The following is a 27,406-nucleotide window of genomic DNA, read 5'->3' as shown; positions in this document are numbered from 1 at the left end:
AAACCTTTTTGACACCTCTTCTAGTATTTAACTTTTTTGTGAGACTGTTGTATTAATATAAAACGACACACGACTGCCTTAAAATGAATTTTAACCCTGAAGAGGTACCACAAAATTAGTGACAGTGTACACAGGTCCAAATGCCAACACTGATGTCAAGGACAGCCTCTGTGGGCAAAGCTCCATGTCCAGTAATTTCTGCCCAGTCATGGGAGTTGATAGTGTTGGCTGTTAATGTGTCTGCAAAACTGAATCCTTTCCTCATAGAAACCACGTCAACATTGCAAAGCTCTATCAGAAGCTGCTGGAGTACCATTGGGTTTAAATGTATTTATTTTTACATTACTACAGAGGATATACTTAAGCAGGTGAATTCATTAACGAAAGATGCTGGTGCCAATTCCCAACTATTTCTGTATTGTTAAAATGGTCCTTCTTATGCGCCATTAGAAAAAAATATTTATCCTGTTACAAAGGGTGCATTTTAATTAAAATTTTGATGCCAAAGAAGAAATTTATTTTACCAAATTCCACTTTGTTCAATACACCAAAAAACACATTCATCATCCTCTAGGAATACAGGAAATAATTGTAATGTGGAGTGGGGTTTTTCCTGGGTTGTGTTGTGTTTTGAAATTCAATTTTTAAAGACATTGTTTTACAGTAAAGATTAGGATCCTTTTCCTTGTCAAACAAACTACTACTACTACTAATAATAATAATAACAAAAAAAGCAAAACAAAAAACGCAGGTGTTCAGGTTGGAAAAAGTGATTTTGAAGTTATTCAACCACTTTTCAAAAGGACTGTTAGAACAAAAATCCATAGAATATAAGTAGTGGCATTCTAGATCTACTTTCAGAGGGCACAGATTATCATAACACCTCTTTGTAATTTGTGAATCTGTACTGCAGCATGGCCTTTTTATAGATATTCTTCCAGTGTGCAAAATGATGTCTAAGTATGGGTCTCTGCAGAGCCCAGGCAGTCAGTTCGTCCTCTCCATTACCTGGAGAAGGAGGGTGGAGGAGAGTCTGACTGGGTTTTAAGATGTAATCTATCGTAGTAGTGTTCTCTCCACGTATTACATTTGTGACCTGCGTTGTAGGTTAAGATTTTCAAAACATGAGCCTAAAATGAATCTTGCACAATTGTATTTTCAAAAGTAATTAATATAGTAACTCTTACTGAGAACACTGTAAGCTGCTGAATGCTCAGTAAATGAAACCCCTCTTCAGGGTGCCATGAACAGGCAATAAACTTCAAATGGTTTTGAATTTGAGTAATGGAGCGTTAAGGAAACATACTAATTAAGGTAAATTTGGCAATTTTATTGGATCCAGTTTTCTGGTTTCTTTAGTCAATGAAGGCCACTGTAAACTGCTGGACACAGGGCATTCTAAGGTGCTGGCTGCTTCTTTTCATTGCCTAATGGGAGTTAAGCTCTTCTGAATATCCAGACTCAGTTGTAGTGCTACGTTCTTTTGAAAACTCCAGTTGTAAATCCCAACTTAAGCAACTAATGAAGTGGACTCCTTTTCCAGTGCTCAGCACCAACCCTCCCCTGAAGGCAGTAGAAGCAGCTAAGCGTGCTGGGTTCGTTTCTATCGATACACATCTGAAAACACCTGCCCTGGGAGTTTAAACTAGCTAAGAACTAGTTTCTGAGGGCAAGACTGATGTGGTTCAAGCTTTTAGGAGCAAGAGAACAATGTACAAAATGCTGATCAGGTGCATAAGTGTCTGAAAGTCTCCATCTGTCTGTGCTTTAGTTAGTAAAGTTGCCTAAGCGTGTAATGCTCCGCTGCTGCTCATATCAGCAGAGGCTGCCATATTTTGGCCATGCTGTGGCTTTGATGGCTGAGTCCTTTCCTGGTCTCTTGTGATGTGAAAATCCTAAAGCCTTTGGGAGTAACAGGGTATGTCTGAGTGGGCACCATGCACTCCAGCGCTGGTCACAGCAGTCACAGGTACATTCACTCTGAAATACCAGGCAGAAGAGTAACGAAATACTAGTCAGGGTCGGGGCTATTGTGAAAGTCTGGGAGAGGAACATGGTTTTTTCCACCTCTCTAGTGCCATCTGACAATTTATTTTCAGCTTCCTCTCTCACAAGGTGACCTCTGATGAGAATACTCTTTATTAACTCTACCTTATGCTGTAGGTCACAGTGCTTGGTGGTGTGTCCTGTTGTCCCAGTTTTGTCAAGTGCACCCAGGCGACATCCCAGCTGGGGTTTGTGTTCCCCATGGTGCACCATGGAGCTTGAGTTTGACCCACCAGAACCTGTGCAGCAGCTTCTTAACCAAGATAGTCAGGGAAACAGAGCAGAGCCTTGTCTCTTCCCTGTACAGAGATGTGCATGGGGACAATATTTGCGGTACTTTGCAGAACACAGATTCAGTCTCTGAAAATCTTTCTTCATAATCACATTGTAGGGATCTTAGGTGCTAGCTGGAAACTCAGAAAGGCATAACGGTCCTCTTTGTTGCCAGTGTAATGTCTTTCTGGGTTTAGGTTTTCGTATGATTTTTTCTCAACCACCTAAATTAGTTACGAATAGGATTTAGGGACTCCTGTAAATTTAATCCTTAAATACCTTAAATTCATTGGAAAATCTCATCATGTATGAGCATTGTAATATTTTTTTCTTGTTGTTTATGGTATAATATGCAGTCACTCTAGTAAATCGTCTTACAGAAGAGCAATCAACCATCTAAATGTATGCAATCCTGCTTCAGTGTAGAGACTTCCTTCCTATGATCACCATCATGAACTAGTTCAGTCACCGCTTTGTATTGCAATGCCATGTTGTTACTTAACAAGCAAAAATATTTTTGGGGTGCTTTGTGTATTAGGATGCAGGACAACTAAGGCTGTAACTGACCTGTCCCCTGGAAATGAAGATGAATGGTAACTCTCCAGTCTGCTACTGAATGTTGGTGCTAGTTATTTTCCAGTCTTGCATAGAACATGTGCTGCAAGGCGTAGGCTATGGCACAAATGGACTATGAGCCTTCTTTCAAATTTCTAATTCTGTGCCGTTATAGGATCAATCTTGATGTTACTTAAAACAACATGTAACTATGTGGAGAAGTTAAAGCTACAATCTTACATGCTAATAGAAGAAACTATTAGGAACTGAGATGCTGATTTATTAAAAAATCTTGTGGAATAGCAAGCTATAAAGCTCTTGAAGCCTTTGTTCAAAGGGAATGCTTAATACAAGGATTTAACACTAAATGCACTTATTTTTCAGTATAATGTGATGCTGATTTGTAGAATCAGTGCACAAAAAAATATTATAACAATAATGTTAGAAGAAGGTTAAGCACATCTTTATGAAAAACTAACATTGCACAGTCTCATTGCTGGTATTGTTCTCTTATTGCATTGTAGCATGTGCAACATCCAGGTCACTGCCAGTGCAAACCAGACAAGCTTAAGCTGTGATGAGTGATACTGAAGGGGGGCAGCGTGAGGGGGGCTGCGTGTGCAGATCTGGATTGTCTCAAACTCAGACCCCAAGCAGAGATCCAGTGCTGGCAAATACAGTGAGAGTCTGTGGGGAAACTTTGCAACTGAATTCTGCAGGGAATGGGAAAGAGTAGTTCCAGATAGGCCACCTTGACAAAGGTATTAGGTGTAGCAGGACATGCTGGTGTTCTGAAAACATTGACAGTTATGAGCTTTTTAAGCAAATGTTTCTCATTTCTTTTCTCCCTTTGTTAGTTAAGTTGGATTGGGTGGCTGGTGCTGAAACAATTTAATCCTTGTCTACAAAGCAATTTATTGCAAGTTATTGCATCCTATTGCAATTGATTGCTTTATTGTTGTTGGCGTGTTCTGTGCTTTTTCTCTTAGAAATTTCATTTTGCAAATGTAGTAATAATATTTTACATGTGTAGAGTGCCTTTCATCACAAAATGCTTCACAAACTAGATAGAGGTTTTTCAGTCACTCAGTTTCAGCTGTTTGAAAGGGACTGATGCTGGCATCAGGACATGCAGTCATCTTTGCCCATGCAGTCTGGCCAGGCTGAAGCTTTATCATGCTGTCTACTTTCTTGTAACTTATATTGACACCTGAGTAATAAATAGCCATCTTCCATTCCTGGCTCAGATGCATTTACTGCTCTGGCTCAAAAACTGAAGTACATGTTGGGTAGGAAAACAATTTCAATTCTACTGGCTGCCACCCTGTTTGTCTGACTGACCACAAAACTAAGGAGAAAACAAAAACAAAAAACAAACAAACAAAAAATGTAGAAGAAAGGAACTTCAGACCAAAACAAATGTATTTTTAAGTCTCGTTATCTTGTGAATTGTTTTAGGAGAGTGTGATTTTAAAAAGTGTTACTGATCCAGATCCTGTATTTATTTGACCAAGCTCTGTTGGTTTTAAAATTTGCATTTGTCTTATAGTTATTTTATTGTGTGCTATAGCCTAAAGCTAAGACATTGTATTAATAAACCAGCTAGAGGTAAGGGCACAAGATTTGGTGTTCTGTGGTAAGCTGGCCTTAAATTTGAGCAAATCCTTGGAAATCCTATGGCATTCAGTGGAAGAGCTGAATTAATTTAAACTGAACTACACACAACCTTTTAAAAAATAAATCTACTACTGATATGGATAATACTACTCTCTTAAATATTCAGCCTCGGTTACTTACTTTAATTCAGTGGATTTTTCACTGTCTCCACATAACTTCCGTGTAAAAGGAAAGGATAATCTACTGGTTCAGACAAAAGGCTTAAGCACAGCTGATCTGTCTTCTGTTTCCTTTGTATCATGTTCTTGCATTTTTTTCCTCAGTCTCTAAAAAGGAGATGACAGCACTTCACTGCCTCATGATTGTGTAAGGATAAATACATTAATTGTGATCTGTTCAAAATGATTGAGCTGAGTATGTAACTAGGCCAATGTTTATAGAGAGAGATGCTTTCAGATGAGAAGTTGGGATATTTGGGTCTTGGAGCTCCAAGTATGGAGGAAAAGATTATTGATCTTGTTCAAAGTATTTAGTAGTGAAACGGTTAACAAAATATATGTACAGGCAATGTTTAGGTTTCAGAGTTAACACCCTATTGAGATGATTGAAAATAGTTCACATCTTGCTGAACTGTCATTTTGAGCTGTCTGCCAATTTAAGAACATATTGCTGCCTCAGTTAACATATGGTTCGAGTTGATACAGTTTTCTGTGCAACCATGAGAGCCAGACACATCATTATATGAAAATGAAAACAAATGGCTGAGTCCTGAGCTCCACTGCTTTAGCCCCCCTGGTGCAAGCACGAGTTCAAAGCCACCTACTCTTCCCATTCAGAGATTCTGCAGCGTGAGAGAGTTCCCATGCGATGGTGAGCCGTGGTACCCAGCTCCCATGCCACAGGGCCATGGCACACAGCCTGCGAGGTACACTGGCTATGTTAAAGAGCTGGATCCCAACCTCTTGCTGTATCTTAACTGTGTCATACTGTAAGTTAATGCTAGCAAATTGAAAAATAAAGGTGAAAGTTTCTAAGGAAGCACTATCTTTGGTAGTACCATGAGGTAGCTTTTGCTAATCTGCACAAGTAAGTTGAAAACTCTTCCACAGGCTATATAATAGCTCTGTTCTGGGACACCTGCAAATGTTTTGCATACTATTTGACTTTTTTTCTTTTGTGATGTGATAGAAATTCCATAGTTGTGCTACAATTTGCTTTGCTTTTCTTATTCTAAGTTGTGGTTTTACCATTGCATATTTTTTCTACTTAAGCTAGGTAAATTTTGCAATATTCCCATCCCACTTGTTATCAGCGTATTTTCCTTGCTGAATCTCCTGGTATGTCTCCTGTCATAGCAGGAAATTAGTTCACTACAAACAAATTATATTTATATTATTTTGAAGGTCTAACTAAAGCTGATAAAACCAAAACAAAACAAACCCCATGAAATTCAAATTCATCTTTTCCTTGTGCGGTGGGGCAAGATGCAGACCAGAGTGACTCAGGTTATGTATACAGCATAAAACTATCCAGCTTTGTACAAATTGACTTTTTTCCTTGTCCATATGGCTTTGTAACTGGCTCATTTCCCAACATTCTTTTTGACTTGACTTTCAGATTCAAAGGAATCCAAATATCTGACCAAAACTCATTAAATTTTCTCCTGCCTATTAGAAGTAAGTATTTGTGCAAAATGAAACCACAAATCAGCTCAGGCTTGCTTGTGAGATTGATGAACCATAATGAATCTTTCAGTGAACTCAGTCTAAATTTCAAGCATGTTATAAAATACAAAAGCGTATCCAAGATTCACTTTGACTACATCCCAACATATCTGGTAATTTATTTTAAGGTCACTTATTTGGCGGCACTTACAAGGCAGTCAACTGACAGAAATGCTCCTTAGCAGTGCCACCTGCAGACTGCCTATATACATGGTGGTATACAAATTGCCGAGACATGCACCAAATGGCAGTTTTTTGGCTGGTTATATAGTGGCAGGGCGGCATTTATTTCTTCGCACTGCTTGAAGATATAGGCCAAAGTCTCATGCTGCTTCACAGAGGAGGGAGGCTGTTTGGATCCAGTGTCACCTCCTCTGCACTCTTTGGACTTGGTTAGAATTTGTTCCCCGTTGTGCCTTAGCAGAGAGCATCCTGTGATGGGATCATAGCTCACAAGAGTGTGAGGAGCCCAAGCAATACTGCACAGGCAGGCTCAGCATGGCATCAGCCCTTCCATGGTGAGGCTTGCAACAAGCAGTACAACACCTTCACGGCAGATGTTTTGTCATTCACATGTGTAGTGTGCACCTTTTCCAAATCTTTGTAGAAAATCTTTCTTTGGCCCTAGGTCTCCCAGAGATCCAGGGCTGTAGTTTTGACTGTCCTCTTCCCCAAACTTTCTGAAGCTACATACTTGTGTAGCTTATTTAGAATGCCTCTTTTGCACCTATGCCATGGCTAGGTTTGTGCCAGATTCAGGTGCTCTCTTCAGGGTTCTCTTCACCTGGGTTGATATTTAACAGTAAGTCCATTGCTGGTACTAGAAGCAAATTGTCTCATACTTCCTTGCTTTCAAATATATGCATAAATCCATGTTTATAAGATGGCAGCACAGGGATTGTTGCTGTAGGTGGAGATCATTAAATCCTAGATGATGTATTAAGCCCACCTGGAGATTTCTCTGATACAGGGTGGAACAGGGAACCTGTCAGCTTTGTCTTATATCAGATCTTCAGTTTGGGGATCTAAATTACTGCCATTAGGCACAATGAGTCTAATGCTGTACCACAATGCGTTTAGCTCACACTGTTTAGCTCACTCTTTTATTTGTAGGTAGCAAAGAGGAAAGAAACCAGGATGCATTTCATTGATCTTTCCATGTTGTAAATGTAACATTCATGTGCATTTTTGTTTGCTTTATAGCTGTTCTCTTTCCTTTTCCTTATTTAATATGCACTTCATACTGTGCCAAGGGGTCAGTAGGGCAAATCAAGGAGCCAGATGGCTTACCTCTACCCTAAGGAAACATACCAATATTTAGCTGGGCATTCTACCAAATAAAGGCAGGACTGGAATCCACAATAAATGTGAGAGTTGGTTAAAGCTGTATCCTTTTCTTAGATTCACAGCTACAACCTCCTTAAGGCATGAGCTTTTCATACTTCACTGCCACTTTCCAGCTTTCTCCAAGTAACTGCATCTTAGGAGATATTAGAGGGGGGTGCAACTCATTTTATTTATGGCCTTTGCACAGAAACAAGTTTCAGTTATTTTAATCTGACTGAAATAAGAAACCATAATCCATGGATGAAAAGACAGTGGACAAACTCAGTTAAATCCCTTGTACCCTGAGGACGTATATTTTGTCCATTTCTGGTTTTTTATGTTCCTTTTTTTCTGCCGTTGTTCCCAACTTTAACTTCTGAAAAACCAAGCAGTTTAAGTGGCCGGGCCTGGGGAGCTTATTTGTATGCAGCACAAATTTCAGGATCTGTTCCCAAGCCTGTGCAGAGTGAAAAATGGCCTGCATTTTCTTGATAGCCCATGTGGTTGTAAAGAATAAATGGCTAATGAATTACAGATGAACATTGACGCAAATTAATCTTCCTGATGTCCCTGGGTTATATGGCAGCCATTTAAAAGTTTAATCAATACACTAAAGTTGAAAACATGCAGGCACTGCAGTTGTTTGGATGTAATAAACATCAGAGGGAAACGGGAGGCTTGTACCCAGTCCATGTATCATAATGACAGGTATTTATGTTTAATGGACTAAATATTTTTTATTGGAAGAGAGCAAATGTCAGCTTAACTTTGTAAGCCCCGCATTCAACTTTCCTTTGAGGTTGGTGAGAGACGGCTGACATGTCATTGAAAATGAAATGTAAAAAAACCAATTGAGACAAAGCGAGGATAAGGAGCTGTTTTGCCGACGAGATGTTGCTTTAATGCTCTGCAACTATTCATTAAATAAAATGTAAACTCTACAATTTCAAACGTTGCAGTAAAATGGTTTACTAGGGCAGACTTTTAATGGCTATTAGGGAAAACAAGAGCCAACCTCTGCCAAATATTCTTTTCTGGGAAGCATTTTATTTGAAAAGTCTTTTCCTGAGTTAGAATTTCAGAAGATTTATAATTACAGAGTGGTTCCCCCCCACCCTTCTTTTTGAGACAAAGAAAAACCAAAAAAAAAATAACTTTCAGAACAACTATTTGATAGTCTTTTTTTCCCTTTTTTTTCCTCCTCCTTCTTTTCCTCCTTCCTTCCCTCCCTCCTTTGAACAGAGTAATAGCTTTATATAAGCTTCCCAGAGGCTTGGATATTAATTGCACTTGAAGTCAATAAATTTTAGAGCCATGTGTGTCCAGGACTTACCCATCATTGCTATAAATGGGGAAGGAGGTTATCCAAGACTGCCACATTCACCAGGCCTGCACAGTCACTTGGCTATGTGGAATTCCACATGAATTTTTCTGTAGATATTAAAAAATATATATAATCATTGTCATATCATTTGGTCTTATTAGAAGACAAACTTCTTCCATGTTAAACAAAAATACTCTAATAAATGGAAGAAAAAAGGAAGATCATGTTCTAGCATCTTTCTGTAATTTCTTTTAGCGCCCTCTTTCTTGACTGATCTTATCTGAATGGACGCTTGAGGGTCTAGAGTGGTCTCATGAAACTTCTGGTAATGTGTACTATAGAAGAAAGGGAGAATGGTCTCAAGGTTTGTTTCTTTCGTGAGTAGCTGAACTGGTCCTCTCTTGACTTTTTCATCTCTTTTAAATATTCCATTCACTTAAATCATTGCTCTTACTAGCTCAGTGAATCATCTGTTAGAGATTTGATGCCTAACGTCCCACTCCATGATACATCTTCAGACATATTTTGTTGGCTTCACCAATGACTGTTTAAGGCAGACGTATTGGCAGAATTTTCATACTTCTTCAAAGGCACTCAATGTATCTCACTTCTGTTCAGCAGGTAAGCAACTTCATTTTAACAGCAATATTAGTCTCAGAATCAGCTTGGTATGTGGTATTAGGTTCTACTTCACATAAGGTGGCTACTGACACTGTGAATAAAGCCAGATCTGGCTAAGTAATGTAGAGTGATAGTATCGTGTTTATAAGATGTTACAGACTGCTTCCTGGTAACAGAATAATTGTTGAAGAAGCATCTGGAAATATTAATCTTGTCTACTTCCTGGATGATGAACTATTTGCATTTTTAAGCAAGCCCATAAATAATTATGTTTACACCATGGAAAGCAAAAGACTGGACATTGGCCAGACAGTTTGCAAAGGCCAAAGAACTTAGTGCAGCACAGCATTGAAATAATGTAAAAATTGTCTTCTCCACTCTGGTCCCATGCCCACTCCGCCCCACCCTCGTGCCCCTGCGTCACTTGTCCTAAACAGAGTAGCTTTCTAGCCTCAGTGACCCAGTATCTGATGATACTTCCAGATATTCTCGTGATCTTTCTCATAATCTTATATCCTGTGGTAGGCAGTGGGTTTCTCCTTCCATTGTATGGCCACATCACACTATGGTTAGGATTTACCTGGAATGCAATGGGAGACAACTGAGCCATGGCATACTGTTCCATGGCCATGAGATATGGTCTACTGCATAGCTCCAAGCTGACTTTAACGTGACTGGTGAAGGGGAAGTTTGCAGCCTTATCATTGTCATAATGAAGCATCAAAGACACAGAAGCAGGGTTGCATTGTGTTGCTAAATTAAGTTAAAATTTGGTTCAGTTTCAAAAATTTTCTGTTCCATAAAGCTCAAAAGCAGTTTTTCTGGTAACCTTTATTAGTGAAGTAAAACAGCAGGTATCTATAGCAAATTATTAATAAGATTGCACCAAACAGAGCTGGTGCTAGCATAAAGTCAGAGATAAAGATTGGGTAACGTTAGTTCGAGTCTCATTATCAGACAGAACACTCCCTTTTCAGTAACTATTCACAATAAAATATGAAATCCTTTGTAAAAGGGGCTGTTGGGGAGTGTTGATATGCCACTATCCAGCACACTACTCCCACAGCAGCAAACCTAAGTTATTTTCTTCGTCAACCCATCATACTATCTGAGTAAATTACTCCAAGTTAGAATTTCTCAAGAAGTTTGAATTTCAGTCAAAGAATATCCAAAAATATTCTTTTTACTGTGGTTTCTGTGTATTTAATTTCTACAGAGAGGCTGCTGCTATGTACTATAGGCTTAATGGATAAAATAGAGGAATAATAATAATAAAAAAAACTTCTGTAAAAAGATTTTTTTTTAATGCAAAAAGCAACAAATGGAGAGCTTTAAAACTTCACATTTGGAGATAGGTTCAACTTCAAGAAACTATCTAAACATGTATGAAAAAATATTGTCAAACGACAGAATTATTAGTGATTAAACATGGCTCTTTGATGGCATGTTTCTTTCAGTTCAAAGTTACGTGGGTGTATATATGTACTTAAGTACAGCAGCCTCACACAGCTGTCTTGAAGATTTACCAGCCCAGGCACACAAATCTACCTGCTCACCCTTTGCCTTAATAAGTGAGGATGAAAAATTTAATGGCATTTTATCTGTCCATCAAAAAAAAATGCCCAAGACTACTGGCTGGCTAATGTTTTGCAAGGCTGATATGTACTGTGTATTTATGTATATTTTTGTGTTTCACTTCTTTTCTACATAACACCAGTGCAAAACTGATGCAAAAATGTCAGTCCTATAGTTAAAATATTAATAATAATATAAAACTATTATTCTAAAATGATTTGAATCTAAATGAAAAAGAAGCTAGGGAGCCAAGATTTGATGTAGTACCTTCTTCTTTACTGTGTTCATCCTGAATTTCTGAGAAATATGAATGTGGTGTTAGAGGAAGATTCCAGTCACAACCTTCCTGAACTGGGACCCACAGCCCTGACAGCTATTCAAAAATGAAGTAACTTTTGGTTCTAGTTTTGTATAATGAGTGTATATAAAAAGGGGTTTACTTCTACATTATCCTGCAGGTGTAACTCTGCTGTCTGTCAGTTTATCCTGTATTTTATTTTGATGAAGAGAAAGCATTAGGGAAGGGGAAAAAAATCTCTTCATCAAAAGCTCAACGGGTAAGAAAAAAGTCTCAAGACAATGTCATGTATTGCTGGTTATTTGTGATGGTTAAAAGAATTATCTGAAAACAAAGAAGTCTTTCACAATGAATCTGAAACACAAAAGCTTTAATAACATTTACATCTGTGTATCATCCGTGTCTCCAAATGCAAGTCATGAATAACACATAAACTAGAGTATATAGGGAACAGAAGTGCTAGCACATCATTTAAAATCCAACACACCCCATCGTCAGTGGAATCAAATACACAGCAGGAATGGTTCCAGTTGATAGACACACAATGAAGTCATTGAAAATGAAAACATATTAATTATGTTCCTTAAGTTTAAGATAGTAATGGTTGAATTCTCTGATCCTGGAATAATATTAATGCCCAAAACCCATGCAGGAAAAGTGTGTAAGGCTTCAAAAATTGTGGAAGATTTTGTTTTAAATTCACGTGTTTGTGTCTCACCCATGACTGACTCCACAGCATGGAGGGTAGCAGCAAGAAGAGCAGGAAGTGCAAGACAAAGACAAAACCAGAGAGAATTATCAACAACAACAACACAAAAAGATGTTCTTGGTCCAAACAAGCCACTTGCACTACATGAGCTAATTGTAAGAATAGACCATTTCTAAACTGCAGCTGTTATGTGCTTAAGCAAACCCTGCTGGGAGAACTGCTTCGTAGAACACCTCTGCGAACACAGACACAGAGAGCCCTTTGATAGAGGAATTCAAAGTGCAGTGTTTAAGGGAAACCTTTTCCTTTTTTGAACTTTCCTGAGCTTATTGCAGGATGTGATCCTAGCTTGTCACTCTGCCATAAATTTCCCTTTCCTATTTTTTTTTCTGTTTTCATTATCTTTTTGCCGATGTTGAATCAAAACAACAGAGGCTAAAGGTAGTGTGTGTGTTGAGAAGGGGGGGGAGGAGGGTTGTTCAGGTTGTGTGATAGAAAATGATAGGTGTCAAAAAAACAAACAAAAAAAAAAACACCTAGCTTGGTTGTGGTCATTTTCTTTGTATAGCAGTGTTTTTTGTTTGTTCCTGGGGATTAGTAATATCACTCATATGGTAATTAATTTTTAGATGTGTTCTTTACTCTTCTTTCTTCTCCCTCCTGCAAATCCTCATCCGTGCAGCTCTCACACAAGACTATTGCACCTGGGCTTCTAACTATATTAACTCTATTGTGTCAATGTACTGAGTGCCCCTGATCCTTAACATCTTTATGCTAAAACCCAAATCCTCCCAGCAGCAAGGGGTTAATTGTCTTCTTTCAATGCACTTTAAAACTCTCAGCTCTTGGGAATAATGTTTCCATGAGGGTTGAATGTAATTACACAATAATATAGGTACTCTGTCTTATCTTCAGTGAATGATACTTTAGTCCTCGCTGTTGTTGCTGCATGTGTTTATTTTGGGGCTCTTCCTTCAGCATATTTGATGCAAGGTATTTCCAAATCTGAGCCTTTGGGCTTTAAATGTTGTGCCACTTCTTCTGTTCCTTATTCACTACAGATTATGTATAATTGATGACCTGCATTTACAGACATGGGTGGTATACAGATGTAAATGTTATTATAGCTTTTATATTTTATGTTCTCTCTGAAAGATCATTTTGTCTTTGAATAATACTCCTGTTCAGATTTTGGGGGGTTTATCTCTAAAAGAGAATATGAAATGGATATTGCACATCGTATATTTCTTAAAAGTAATTTGGAATTTTAGGGTATGGGATTGGTGGTGACTGATACACTGCCTAGATGAGATATATCCCTTTGAAAATAACAGCGCCAGTACATGCCTGCATCTGTCTCACCTCATAATTCACTTTCACATTGGGTTATGGATGTCTGCATTCAGTGAGTCTATCTTCCCTTTAGGTATTATTTCAGCCCTTTGAGATAATAAGGAAAGTTTAATTGCGTTGTTAATTGATTTTTTGCACAACATTATTACCTTGATTGATTGCAGAGTTGATGAAAATGTTAGACACAGGCAGTGTAAAGTATCAGCCCAGTAAGGAGTGGGAGCCTTGTGGAGAATAGATAACCTTGATGTTAAGAGCTATATCCTTCAGATATGTCTTCCCTTGACATATTGATGGCCCTTGAAAAGGGAAAAGCTGATTGTATGCAGAATGCAATCATTAAACCCACTTCAGCTGGCTGTTGATTAATTTGTTTTTTCCTGAAGGATCTAGTTAAAGAGAAGGCCTCACTAGTATCAACAGCAGCCATTTTCCAAGCTTCAGATTATTCTTAACCCTCTCTTAGAAGAAAGAAAAATGATACTGTCTTGGTTTAGACGGGCAAATTGTCTGAAAACATTCAGTCCAACTGCAATTTGGGGATTATGACACTCACTTTATCCCGTTAACTACTGCTTCCTTGACGACCTCTCCTCCCCCTGCCTTCAGTATTCAGCTTCATTCCAGCCACAGCTAGCAGGAAGTCACGTTTGATGTTTTCTGGGTAAGGCCTGTGTCTGTTCTCAGCAGAGATGCCAACCGGGATGTCAAGTTTGTTTTGCCCAAAGACTGAAATACTTCAGTAGCGTATAGCTGCTTCCCAGGAGCCTCTGAAAGGACCAGAGGGTTCACTGCACACATGTAAGTGGTTAAACTTTCCTTATCCCTGAAAAAGATCTTCCTTGAATAATTTTTTTCTGTTATTGCTTTTGAGATCTTTGAGGTCTTCAGCAGGGCAGTTGTATTGTGTATTGCTGCAGTCAGAGAGCACAAAGGATGCCGTGGAAGTTGGTGTGCCTAATAACACTGCTCCTGGCACTTACTCCTGCAGGACAAAGCCCAGGTTTTAACAGCAGCAGTCACATACCGTGCTCCTTGATATGTTTAACCGAACAGCGGCTGTACGTGACCAGCTCTCCAGCCAAATTCACGTGATGGCTAATTCCAGAATAGCTGCTACCTCCATAGCGCTTTCTGATTCTGTGTCTCAGTGTCATCCACTATGAGAGCAGAGGTGAGGAGTGTTACCTGTGAGAGCCATTGCCTAAATGGCCTTCCTGTGGCAGATGCGGCTTCCTTGGCAGAAAACCATTCTCTGGGTTGGGGGACAGCTTCTGTCCTAAGCAATTCTTCCACTTGTATCAGCAAATGACCCAAGCCATCTAAAACGTTTATGTGGCTTTAATCAAGCAATTGACTGTCTTGGAAACAGAATGCTGTGGAGGCTTTACCCTTCAGTTAACCGTTTAAAGGCTATTCGGTAAGGCAGTAGGCAGTAGGTTATTGCTTCCTGTTTAGCTTGGTAGTCTCACAGACAGTCGCTGTTAATTTGTGCTTGTGAGTGATACAGTGATCAGTGTTGCTTGATTGTTTGGCCAGATGTGTTTTATTAGGTCCAATGTGCACATTTGCCAGTTGGCTCCTTTTTAATATGGGGACATGTTAACTTACGACATAGTCAAGTCTGACAAATTTGAACCAGCCAAATAAGTGAGTAATATTTTCAAGCTGTCAAAGTGGGTGAATACTGATTAACTGACACACTCCAAAAGCTCTCACCAATATCCGTGCTCCAGTGCAAAACGTTTACTAAGCATAATACTTGTTAGAAAGTCTTTGGTGCTTTGACTAAACTTTAATAACTCTGACCCTAATGGAAGGGTTTTAATGTGCCTCTCTTGAACTATTCCTTAGCCTCCTATCTTTTATCTTTAGCAAAAGCTTCCATAGAGGCTACAAGTGTGCTTGTAAACTGCATTCTGCTGTCCTCTGTGATTTAACCTTCAGCCCCTCTCTCATTAGCGTATTTGTAAAAGGAGGCTGAGGAAGGGGGAGAGAGTTGAAGATAGGAAACCATGACAATATTTTGGCATTCAGTATTGGAGGCAGGCAGTGTTTGGGAATTAGACTATGGCCAGTAAGGATTTGGCAATAGGCTATGGTGGTGTAGATGTGATATAGTATAGAACTAAATTATGCTAAGAGACAAGCCCAGGCTTGGTCCAGAGAACTAGGCATTTAGTGAACGTTTAGGGTGCTTGGATCCAGATGCATTTATGATTTCATTTGGTGCTATACAGCAATAGCTACAAGAGGGAAGGGAGTTCACCAGTTATTTGGGGTCCGGATGTGTCTTACAGAGTTCTAAATGCCTTTAGCTTCCACTGGAAATCAAGGGAACCCAGGGCCTTGTAGTATCAGCTTCTTAAGAATGTTTGTTTTTGTATTAGCAAGAATCATAGCAATCCTATCATTAGCAATGAGTTAAATGTTTCCTTTGTTTCTGAGGAAGGGCTTATAGAAGGGAGCAAGTAATAGCATGCAAAGAACGTTCCCTTAACGGTATCATAATGTGACAGCAGCACTATTTCATTATGCTCTTTAATTTTATTTGAGAGACTTTCTTTCCCAGCTTTAAAAATAAAAAGCAACTTGTCTTTATTTCAGATGACTCTCTTGAGAAATTTCAAACCAGTTGAACCAGACTAAGTTTTGTATGGCTTTTTTTTTTTCCTGATGTGAACTCCTCCAGCAGGAACACATCTGAGATCCAAAAGCAAGTTTTACTCATGAGATGAGCCAAATTTATGTCTAAACTCTCCAGAAGGGCTCTGCCGCTCAATTTTTTTCATATAAGAATTTGTAATTTTATTGGAATGCTTGTAGACTTTCTGAACAATTATTCCAAAAGTTTGCTTTCTGCCACATAAATCACGGTACATTTGTTTAATTCTATCACAGTTACTAAAAGAGCTTACTTCCCTCTTTTTCCCCCCTTACATTTACTTGTAATGCAATCTGTGCATGGTTAAAGTTTGTGAAGTAAAATATAATTATATTCACTTTCTGTTTTCTTAATGACCCTGTCATTCTTTATAGTTTAATTCCATTGCTGATTAATGTACATATTATTAGTAGAATGTTGTCCAAAGTCTAGAGCAGCCTATAGAAATGCCATTTTTGCATATGTTAGCCAAATTAACTGAAAATCTTGGACATTAATATGGTGAGTGTATGCTCAACAGCTGAACTTTAATATACAACCTCCTTGCCCACTACACCAAAGGCATTAAAAGTGTCTCATAATGTCGCTTCAGTGATCACACCAGTGCATTATCAAAAGTAATAGACTGTTGAAAACAGCACTAACATTTATGTTGTGAGGGACTACAAAGTGCCACCCCAGCTGCCCTGGGAGCCGGTGGTGTGCACGGCCATCACCTCCCCGCGGACAACATTTTGAGCCTTTTGTTCAGACCACTGCCCGGTGACAGCCTTCTGCAGCCATCTGTATACACAGACTGATGCTCACTAAGGTTAGTCCAACCAGCAGTCAGGCTCCTGGGCGAAAGGCTGAAAGCAAAGACTGTATGAATATAGGCTTTGATCATGACAGAACAAGAAATTGGCTGCAAAACTAACAAACAGTATTGCTTTAATTGTCAGCGCGGCGTATTTCGCTTGCTGGTGTGGTCCGTTTTTTAGACAAATGCATGCTGCCCTCTAGTGCTGCTGCTCTCAGCGTGGAGCTGCTGTCGGGGAGTGGCTGGTGGTCTAGTGGATGAAATTACTGGTCCAGTTTGGGTGCTTGGCCATCAAAAGAAAGCAGTGCAGCCTTTGTGACGTTGGTTGAGAGATGGAGGATGCTTAACAGATGCAACCTGATTGGCACTGGATCCTTACAGTAATTTGTTCTGCTTTTAGTCTACTGCTTTTATTTAGACCAGTACGAGAAAATGAGGTATATGCAGAAGTATTCAAAAGACTAAAAGAACTATGAACCCATACTTCTTTTCCTCCATCCCCCTCAAGAGTGGTATTCTATATATATGAATTTAAGTGTCATTTAATCCGTAATATCTGGTGTGCTGGTATTTTCTGTGTATTTGGGTTTCTTTGACTGCAGTACCTCACTGAATATACAATTTATGTGCCTGAGTATTTAAAAACATCTGCCTAAAAATGTCAGCATATTCAACAAGAAATATTTTGTTGTAAAGTCTGGATTAATTCAATCCATGACATTATCTGAGAGTGTAAAAACTGTAAAGACACAGTAAAGAGACAAAAGCATTTGGATTTTTTGTTTGGTACTTTTTACTTCATTTTCATTAGAGAGACAGATGCACACACCCCCCAACATATTTCTCTGATGATGATTACAATAAGCATGGAAAGATTCCAAAGAAATCCCAAGTGTGGGACCTTAAATTGTAACAACGATACCCAGAGGAGTACGGGACTGGTTAATGATTTAAAGTATTATGCCCTAAATGCTCCTATTTTAGCCAACAGTAAAGAATCTGTAGACAGCACATGCCCAGATCAAAGCTGATCATGTCAATGTCATTCAGGGAGGGAGAGATACCCTCCTTTCTCCCTTTTCTCCCCCCTACCCTTTTTTTAAACAAAGTATGACATCTGAGGAACAGTGTGTTGATTGTTCCACTGCCAGGATATGCATAATGGAAACATTAGCTCCAAGATAACTTTTAATCTGTCAGCCTAATGGCTCCTTAATGTGTAGAGGGCTTTAAATGTATGTCAGCCAGGGCTGTATAAAGTAATATAGTTTGTGGCCTGAATGGATCTAGATGACTCCGCACCATGACACAATATGGTTTATTATTAAGTATCAGCTCATCAGCTTATTCCCACGGACTTGGACAAGCTTCTCAATTTTCCAGTAACAGATTATGTGAGAAAAAGCTTGCAGTGCATTTTTTTTTCTTTACTCTTTTTTCTCTTACTTCCCCCTCCCTCCCCCCTTCCAAATTACAAGTTTCATCCCCAGCTGCATTGGGAGCCCTGAAGTGTATTTACAGCAGGCTGCACTTTATCACACATCAGCTTGACTGCTAGTTTACACTGAACATTTATGCAGCTCCCTTGGCCTGGGATGCAAACTTCACATCTTTATATTCCTATCACCTTCATAGCAAATTTTTCCAATGTCTCCCTGTTGACTGCTTTCCTTCCCCTCCCCTACTCTCACTTCCCCCTTTTTCCCCCCTTCCTACAAACAGGCCAGTGAGACTTGACATGTCGCAGTACTTGTCTGTGCAGGATACTCGCAATAATTCTGGGTCTTAGTTTGCCTGCCCTGATTCCTCTCAGCTCTAACTTAGGTGTGTAATTCTAACACCATTGCCACAGAATGGATATGGATTTAATTTTGTGCCATTCAGCAATTTCTTTCAGTCTGAAGGACCACTTTATGCCCCATGCTGTAGGGTGTCCAGAGGAAAATATTATCATTTTTTGGAATCCCTGTGCAGGGAGAAGAGCAAAGAGGCAATTCGTCTCCCCTGAGCATGAAGGCTGCCTTCCTTTAGCATTGCAACCCACAGAGGGAGGGTTGTGATTAGGACAGTTGTTTCTGCTGTCAAAAGGACATATTGAAAGCTACTGAGTCTTCCCATGAGGTCCTCACAAGCTTGTAGGTCAAAATAGGCAAGACAAAAGAAATGGATACAGGATAGTGATGCAGACTGTAACAGATGCCCACTTTATTCTTCTTGTGTCTTGACTGCAACCTGTAGTGGGGCATTTGGAAACTGCAGTCACAACAAACAGGTTGAACTGTAGTGGTCAGGGATTCCTTCACATTGCCAATGACGGTGGCAGCTCTTCTGTTCTTTTTCCATGTCGTGTTGCAGTTTTTGAGCTTCAGCTCCTCCATACTGACAGTGGTCTGTTTGCTGTGTGTCACTGCATTTTATCTTGGTAGGGCAGGGTGAAAGCTTGAGTAGACTCTCTGTGTTACATACCTGGCTGCTCTGAGGAGGACTTAGTGACCCAGGTGGTCCCTTACACTTTTTATTACGTTACAGTTGATCTTTTCATGTTCTTGTGTCAGAAAGTTCACGGGCTGGAGCATATTCAATAGAAACTTGTTTTGTTCCACCAAAAGTAATCACGAAGAACAAAAAGCCTGCCTATAATTCCCTCCATTCTTGTCCTACAATAAGTTTATCATTTTACATTTGTAATTAATTGGCCGATTTTACAGATTATGGGTCAAAAACATAACTCAAAAAGTGTTCTTTTCTGCTTTTGGCTCTAACAGATCTCCAAAGGTAAATGATTTCTTGTTCCTAAATTGCTCAGACTATTGTTCTTTATAAAAATGCATTTTCTACATTTTTACAGAAACAACTAAAAGGACCAACTACAAATGCATAAATGTGTGAAAGTTAAAGCAGGTGAATGAACCTTTGAAGAGTGAGTGACTTGGACAAGCACTCAACATTTGGGGAAGGGGAGGTTCATTTTTTTTCATTTGTAAAGTATCTCCCTGCTATTACAGCCACAAGACTCAGTAGAACTAAAAGCTCACTACTTGGGCCCGAGTCAACTTTTTGTTTATTCTTTTTTTTTCTCCTGTCACTGTGAGATATTTAGCATCTCTCCTCCCTCCAGCACCCTCCTCAGGTTCCCACCCTTGTGTGCTGTGAAGCTTTGTACAGATTTATGCTCACTGAATACCAGGCTGATTTACCTGAATTTCATTTTTTTTTTTTTTTAGTTTTATTTACTTGCTTTTAAATAACTAGATGGTCCATTTCAATTAATTTGTGCCAGACATGATTTACTGAGGATTAAAAAGTGAATATTTTGAAGGAGTATGTTTGAAAATATTTTGATGCTTTTTACAGCATTCAGATGCTTAATGTTCTTAATGATGATTTTAAAATAAATAGCTCAGGTATAATTATTTTTTTAAAGAGAAATTATTCTGACTATAATGACTGTGAATATATATATAATCTAATAGTCCTGATTTAGAAGGGGATAAAAGAGAGAACCTATGTGCTATTGAAGGTCTGTAGGATTAGGCTCCTAATTTCTTGAGAAACCCTAGTGCTTCATTTCTTATAAAAAAATCTAAGTGAAATTCAAGATAAGAAATTGTCAACTAGACATAAAGTTATTATTTACGTGAAGATAAACATAAAATGAAAAAAATATTAAACTCCTGTGCAAAAGGATTTTTGTTTCAAACTGGCTTCACTTATACCCTTAGAGAAAAAAGTTTTAGAGTTTTAAATTGTAGCAGCTGATGGATGTGTTTTGCCTAAATCAGTAGCATTGTAGATGTGAAACTGTTTGTAGATAGGTATTTATTCTCCTCTGAATGTTGTAGGTAGGGAATTATTTCCTGTAAAGGAAGTTCGTATTAATATTTCAGGGAATTTTGCAACTTCTGTTCATTAATTGTAGGAAATGCCCAAGTGCCTATGAAAAAAATGATAATGGTATTGATATTTCATCCTGAAGGGTCTCAAAACAATTTACAGACTGGTAGTATAACCACACTGAAATGCACGCAGCTTCTTGGTGGAACATGGCAGCTGTTTAATAGCCCATAGCAAAACTATACAACAGCAGGGTGTGGAAAAAGAGATAAATATGGATCAAATACAAATTGGCAGTGGAGGATTTAGGTACCATACTCAAATTAAACTTAGGCAAAGTGGAATCCTCCTAGAATATCAAGTCTGTGTGTGAAGTCCTGCACTTTATCTGACCAGAGTGCCTACCTAGTATGAGGACCTGTGGTTAGCCCATGTGAGAGACAGGCAGAGGACTGTATGCTGAAATGTAATCCCTGCTGTGTACTGTAAACCAATGTTTGACAGACAATTTTAATTGTGAATACTTTGCTGTTTGCAGTTGCAGAGGGGTTTATTAAAAACATTTGATGTTAAAATGGGTGCCTTAGGGGATCTTGGGCAGATGTGGCAATAGTTTTGGAGGGGGGGAGGCAAAAGTTTTGGCTTGACTACTTAGTTCTAGTAATTACTTTTTAAGGAAAACTGAATGCTGCTGGAGAAGGCTGTGCTGCTAGCAGCTGCCCCATCTGTGATGGCTGAGAGGTGCTTTTTAATAGGTACAGAGCAGTTATTTACTAGGAAAAAGCGTGAACCAAGATAGACAATGAGATGCTACCAGATAACAATTCCCATATGTTTCTGTTGGTCTGATCTGAATTTGGACCTATGGCTGAGGCTGTATGATCTATAGGTTTAGTACATCCCATTGCAGCTTCTTTTTATCATTTTCCCTGTAATACATGAACATCTCCAAACTTTTTCTACTCTATGAAAGTGTACGGAGTTACAACTGCACAATAGCTCTCTGCAACACATGCCCAATTTAAAAGGACCAAACATGACTTGAACAATTTTTCATGTGCTTTAGTATGCATGTATGTGTTTATTTATTTATTTGGATAATTGGGTTTTCCCTCAGCTAGGGAAAAGCTGGTGTTGCTGACATTACAATGTGTTTGTGAAGAAAGACTGATACCACAACACATGCAAGCAACTGCAAGGTCATTACTTACCCAGCATAATTAGAACATCCATTCCGAAGGGGGAAAACATTTAAAAGATAAAGGGTGAATTTAAAAATGATTTTTCCCAATGCATTTTTTTCATAATTATAGTTTTAACAGCTTGTGGTGATGGTAGAAGCAGCTACTTAAGAAAAATAAGAAGCCTCATTCAGGGAAGATGATCCCTCAAGAGACTTTGTGTTGTCATTCCTCAAGAACCGTGAGCAGAAACCTCATTCAGGATGCTGTGTGTTGTTTTGATGCATAGGCTAGATAGTTAGCTTATTATAGCCAATGCTGGATATTTTAATTAAAAAACACCACAAAAGTCACAGATGTCACTGATTCCTGCCCTTGTCCGTGTGCAAAACCATATTCATGCTCCTGGACTGCAAGGACAAGTACAATTGCAGATGGGCAGGAGGCAAGCTGTAGGTTTCCTAAATTCACATATCTTAGCATCAAAACCCTTATTGCAGCACATAAGCCTTTTGTAGTTCTTGGTTTTCTGCAGTTACCAAAGGGAGGTGGGAAATGGAGAGGAAAAACAAAACAAAACCCAACCAGTCACCGCATTTAATTTATGAGCCAGATTATTGTTTTACAAATAACCTTCATGATAAATAAAGTATCATGGCAACATTTTCAACTGTGCTTTTATCAAGACTCTCTGAGCAGTGTGTGTAATATGCCTGGCAATCGAATCACAGCTGTGTGCCTTGGTAGGGAATCTCTGCGGAGACAACACTTCCTTAATTTAAACAATTGTAGGCTGCAGGAGTTCAAAAATTTCAGCTGACTTTAACTGTCACTAGCCCAAGCACCTTTATCCCCAGGCGAGCAGCAGCAGCTGGATTTCATTTCCTGCTGCCAGACTGTCCGACATCTTTGCTGAACATCCCAGGAACCGAGCGTCTTTACTTTAAGGATTTTATTCAAGGTGACAGCTCCTCACACTTTAGCGTTCAGATCACCTCAAGTAGCTGAGATATCAGTGAAAATGAGAGCACTTCTCCAGCAAACTCCAAATTTAGATTGACTGAGGTTATCCTTAGGCCTGTAGACCCAACCTCCGTGACAGAACAGGCCTGCCAGTAACTTTAAAACTACAGTGGAGTTTGTAATGATGTCTGGGGAGAAATATTCTGCCGGAGCAGTGGAGAATACTATAAGCGATAGGAAATGATGTCAGATTTAGTTAGGGCTGGAGACAGCGCTGGAATATACTTGGCATAATATGGCACCGGTATCTCTGTCAGTATCTCTGTTTTCTGTCACCGCACACAATTCGGGGCCTGTCTGTAGTCCTGACAGTGTCTTTTCAGATCAGGTTATTGCCAACTTGGAGACTCGCTCAGCGCAACACCATACAGCACCCTTTGTTTGAAGTCTGCCCTTTTGTCGTTAATGCACTTGATGTCTATTTAAATCTGACGGTGAATGCAGTATCTGTTTTCCTGTCAAGAGATCATTGACAATATTAATACCTCATGTCCTTGCCTCATTTTCTAAGTGCTGACACCTAGCTACAGTCTCCAGCATTCATCAAACAGCACTCTCTCACCAGCATCTCTATAAACAGTCTCACTTCCAGTCCTCAAGAAATGCGGCAGACCTCAAACAAGACTTTTATCAATGCCAGTGAAAAAGGACTCTGAAGAATGCCGTAAATAAACTGTTCGTATCCTTTACATTTAGAGCTCTAAATGGTCTTGTTTCCAATCTAATGCCTGCTGCAGTTTGACTTGGAATATCGTCTGTTTAGGGGGAAAAGCTGGCTTTTTGTTAGACGCTTGCTTAGGGACGATAACATCACCCTTTGAGTGTGGAAACTGCTCCACTACAGAAATTATGGAAATTGAAATTATTGAAGAATGCTCTGTGGAGAAGGGGAGTAGCACCAAGCACTGCACTTGTCCCCATTTTTTGCTCTCCTGAAGAGGAATGTGTTTTTCACAGTGAATGATGGGAGTATCGTTTTTTTGTTTTTGTTTTGTTTCGTTTTCCACAGGAATGTGTTACCATGATGTTTGAGAAAGAAAGGAGAGCATGGGTTGACATTAATCTTCCACATCCCATGCCTTCCAAGGCTTTAGTTGCTTATCTGGCACACATTGCACTGGAAACATAGATGCAGAATATAAAAGCTTACATATCTGATTCATACTGCAGGTGGATACAATACCTGCTGTGTGAGTCCTGGCAAGCCAGAACTGAAACGAATCGAGGATCTGCTCCTTCCTAATCTTTACCCTTTATGTAAGGCAATGATAGTCTCCTTTCGGCTAGGTTATGTGTGCCCTTATGGGGGTGAACTACGTACTTCAGCGACAGCTGTGGCAGACGCTCCCAGGATAGGAGAGACTCTTTCACCTTCCTTCTGTGCATGGGAAATGACTTTAATTTGACTATATGTGCCTGGGGGCACAAAGAACAGCTCTGCTAGTAAAATTTAGCGTCTTTGAGGATGTTCACAGGTGGGATGTGACTGTGAACTTACGCTTTCACATACCACTTAGTACCACCAGAGGGGATGCTTTTGAATAACGTAGTGAGATCTGCAGGTATATATGTTTCACCCACAGCAGTTAAGGCTTTGTCAGGCATCTTGCCTCGTGTACACACTGAGAATAATGTGCCTTTTCTCCCAAAAGCAGCGTTCTTGGTAGTTTTTGAAATCATCCTCTATATGTACCAATATTTAGCATAATTAACGCTTGAATTGTTTTTAATCATTAGGAATACCATGTAAACACATAGTAGGGAGATTGCAGACAGTATAAAATGTAAGTCCCATCCAGACTCTCTGTTTTTCAAAAATGGTCGAGGGTTACTGTGATTTAAAATACAGCATATGATGTTCTAGTGTGATGTCATTCCATTTTTGAAGACACTTACAGGTATTTGTTTAACAGGATAGCTAGCGCAGCTATATAAACACAAGTTTTCCCAGTGGATTAAAAGTTGCTGATTGAAATGGTAATACTGAATATTTCCGACGTAGAAACTTTCTTATGCAGAACGACAAGAGAACTGTTCCCTTTCCTCCTTCAAATTTCCTTGTTTGTGTGCCTCTGAATGTTGTGCCACCACTTTCCTAATTGTAATTAATTTCCTGTTTCCTGTAGGCATTTTGGGAAAATGTCGCTACATTTACTACGGAAAGCATTCCGAAGGCAACAGATTCATCAGAGATGATCAGCTATAGAACACAACGCTCTTTCGTGCCTCTTCAGTCCCTCCACATGAGAAGCAAAAATTGCATCTAAATTTTAAGCATGTAACTAAAGTCCTCTAGTGCCTTCTGCTGACTTTGCCAAGCCTGTCAAGATCATCCTTCTATCTTAGTCTGAGTAGCCACACAGAGATTGACATGATTGCCTTTAAGCAGGCCCCATCCACCAGTGTGACAGACAGCTGCAGCCGAGCACCCGGCCTGACAGGAGGAGCACCGTGATGGATTGCCTGGTCCAATTGCTGCTCGCAGAAGAGCAGGGGTCACACCTGGGGCTTCAGTGAGCATGCTCCATCGGTCGGCGCCTTAGCAAAAGCAGCGCGTTTATCTCCTGCTTGCCTGTTGAGCGAGAGTGGCTGGCGATATCAAAGTGTTTATAAAAGAGAGAAGCTATAATTTCAGATGAAAAAGCCCCTTATCTGTTCTAAGTTTTTTTCCCTGTGAATTAAGTGATAGTGTTTCTATCATCTCCTACATGCTCACACAAATCCTTTCATAGAGCGTGCTTGGTTTTTCCACAAATGATCCTATATGGATTATTCTTTCTTTCCACAGGAAAACAAAATCCTGAAAATATTTCAGCTATGCAAAGTACTATCAATGTGTATTTTTGATTATATGCAAAGGAAAAGGGTTTAAACAATTTCACAGACAAAATTTGCTAATTATTAAATTACATCTCAACGTTTGCTTACTCTGACCTTCAGAAAATGGGTCATTTTTTATTCTGTAGTGGTTGCACAAGGTTGTCTGTATACTTGGAAAAAGCCCTCAATTATGATATTGACAGTGTGCATTATTCCTGGTTTATTGCACAAGATATTTTTAACTTGTGTAGAGAGTGCATTTCAAATGAAATGCTTAAATTTGGAATGAAAAAAGAGCTTAAAAAGAGGGATATAAAATAAAATTGCCACCAGATGGGTATGATTACTCAGATGGGAAAAAAGACAATAAAAGTAACTGGTGGAATTAACATAATTAACAGCTTTACTAATATATTATAGAGAAAAGTTCTGATTAATACCTTTTGAATTCTACATAAGAAGGGCTACTGTCAAGTTTTCAGTGAAAAACCAAGAATGTGTAGCATATTTCCTGCTGGTCTGTGAAACAGGTTGGACATGCTTAAAATCATGAACTTCTTACTGTGAAAAAAAGATCCCAATGTCTAATAAATATATAATGTTAAACACTGCTAGTTACAATGTGAGTGACCTAGGCATATGCAAAAATTCTGCCCTCTGTTCCAAACTTATCCATATTGGTCCTAGTTGAGCGTCATCGCTGTCTGGCTGTTCTTGGTTTGTTTGAAATTACTTGATGCTCCTAATTTAGAAGTTGCCTAATGTTTTTGGCCATTGTCATGGCTGGTGTTGCATGTGGAAGTAAATGATATGAAAGCCACTTGTAATACCTCTACTAACGTCATAGATGGTCACCAGTGAAATGCCAATTCACCTTAGAAATCCTGGGAGATATTAGGTAAAGGAAAAAAAAAGCATACTTTTTTTTTCCCACAAAAATAATTATTACAAGTATTTAGGGCACTTGCCTTCTCTCTTGGTTACCAGAATAACAGCAATTCTAGTTTGTTCATATTATTATGTCTGTTTTGAAGCCTCCACATGCTGTGGCATATTATAGGCAGCAGGGTTCTGCTGGGTGTTGAGAATAACCTCATGTCACTTTCAGTCTGGTTGCATGTATGTTCTTGTCTTTATGAAAGGCTTTAACCCTGCCTCAAACAATAAACAGCACTTGCAAACTGACCGCATGATTTTTCCATCTTTATTTTGCTTGTTTACTTTTCCTAATGTCAAAACCATTTGTATCATTTTCAGGAGTGTTTTGTTCCATGCAAGGCTTTGGAGGCAAAAAATATTTTTGGAATGAGAGATGTGATCACAGTCTCATCCATTTTGGTTTCTTTTTTCACTTGGAGGATCATATACCTATAGTTAAATATGATAAAGCCCTAATTACAAGTTGCTCAAAGCGAATTGAAATTAAATGTCACTGATTCTGGAAAAGCAAAAGGATAATATATGAATAATTATTTTATGTTGCTAACAAGTGTTAGGGTATTGTTTAAAAACTAGTGTGTGTGGATGTTTATAGCTGTTTATACAAACATCATTCCTTTTTAGGAATCATGCTTTTTAGCATGTGGAGCATTTTCAAATATCTTTGCTTCTTCTGGTGTTGTAATCCACTGGTTAGCCTAAGTGGGTTTAGCTAAAGAGAACT

The 27,406-nt window shown here is 39.1% G+C and overlaps 1 protein-coding gene across 6 annotated transcripts in view; it reads left to right on the top strand.

Moving 5' to 3' along the window:
* Positions 1–26,928, top strand: part of LRMDA (leucine rich melanocyte differentiation associated) — a 712,994-nt gene extending 686,066 nt beyond the window's left edge. For all 6 annotated transcript variants that reach the window (XM_067000856.1, XM_067000858.1, XM_067000857.1 and 3 more), the window contains one exon: positions 25,050–26,928. In XM_067000856.1, coding sequence (XP_066856957.1) covers positions 25,050–25,129 — 80 coding nt within the window. In that variant the 3' untranslated portion in view covers positions 25,130–26,928. The remainder of the gene's footprint in view (positions 1–25,049) is intronic.
* Positions 26,929–27,406: the final 478 nt, after the last annotated feature.

Source organism: Anser cygnoides, chromosome 7 (genome assembly GCF_040182565.1).
Source record: "Anser cygnoides isolate HZ-2024a breed goose chromosome 7, Taihu_goose_T2T_genome, whole genome shotgun sequence".
In the NCBI taxonomy this organism is placed as follows: domain Eukaryota; kingdom Metazoa; phylum Chordata; class Aves; order Anseriformes; family Anatidae; genus Anser; species Anser cygnoides.
Note: the sequence above shows the minus strand (reverse complement) of the source record. Positions and strands in the feature narration are given on the sequence as shown.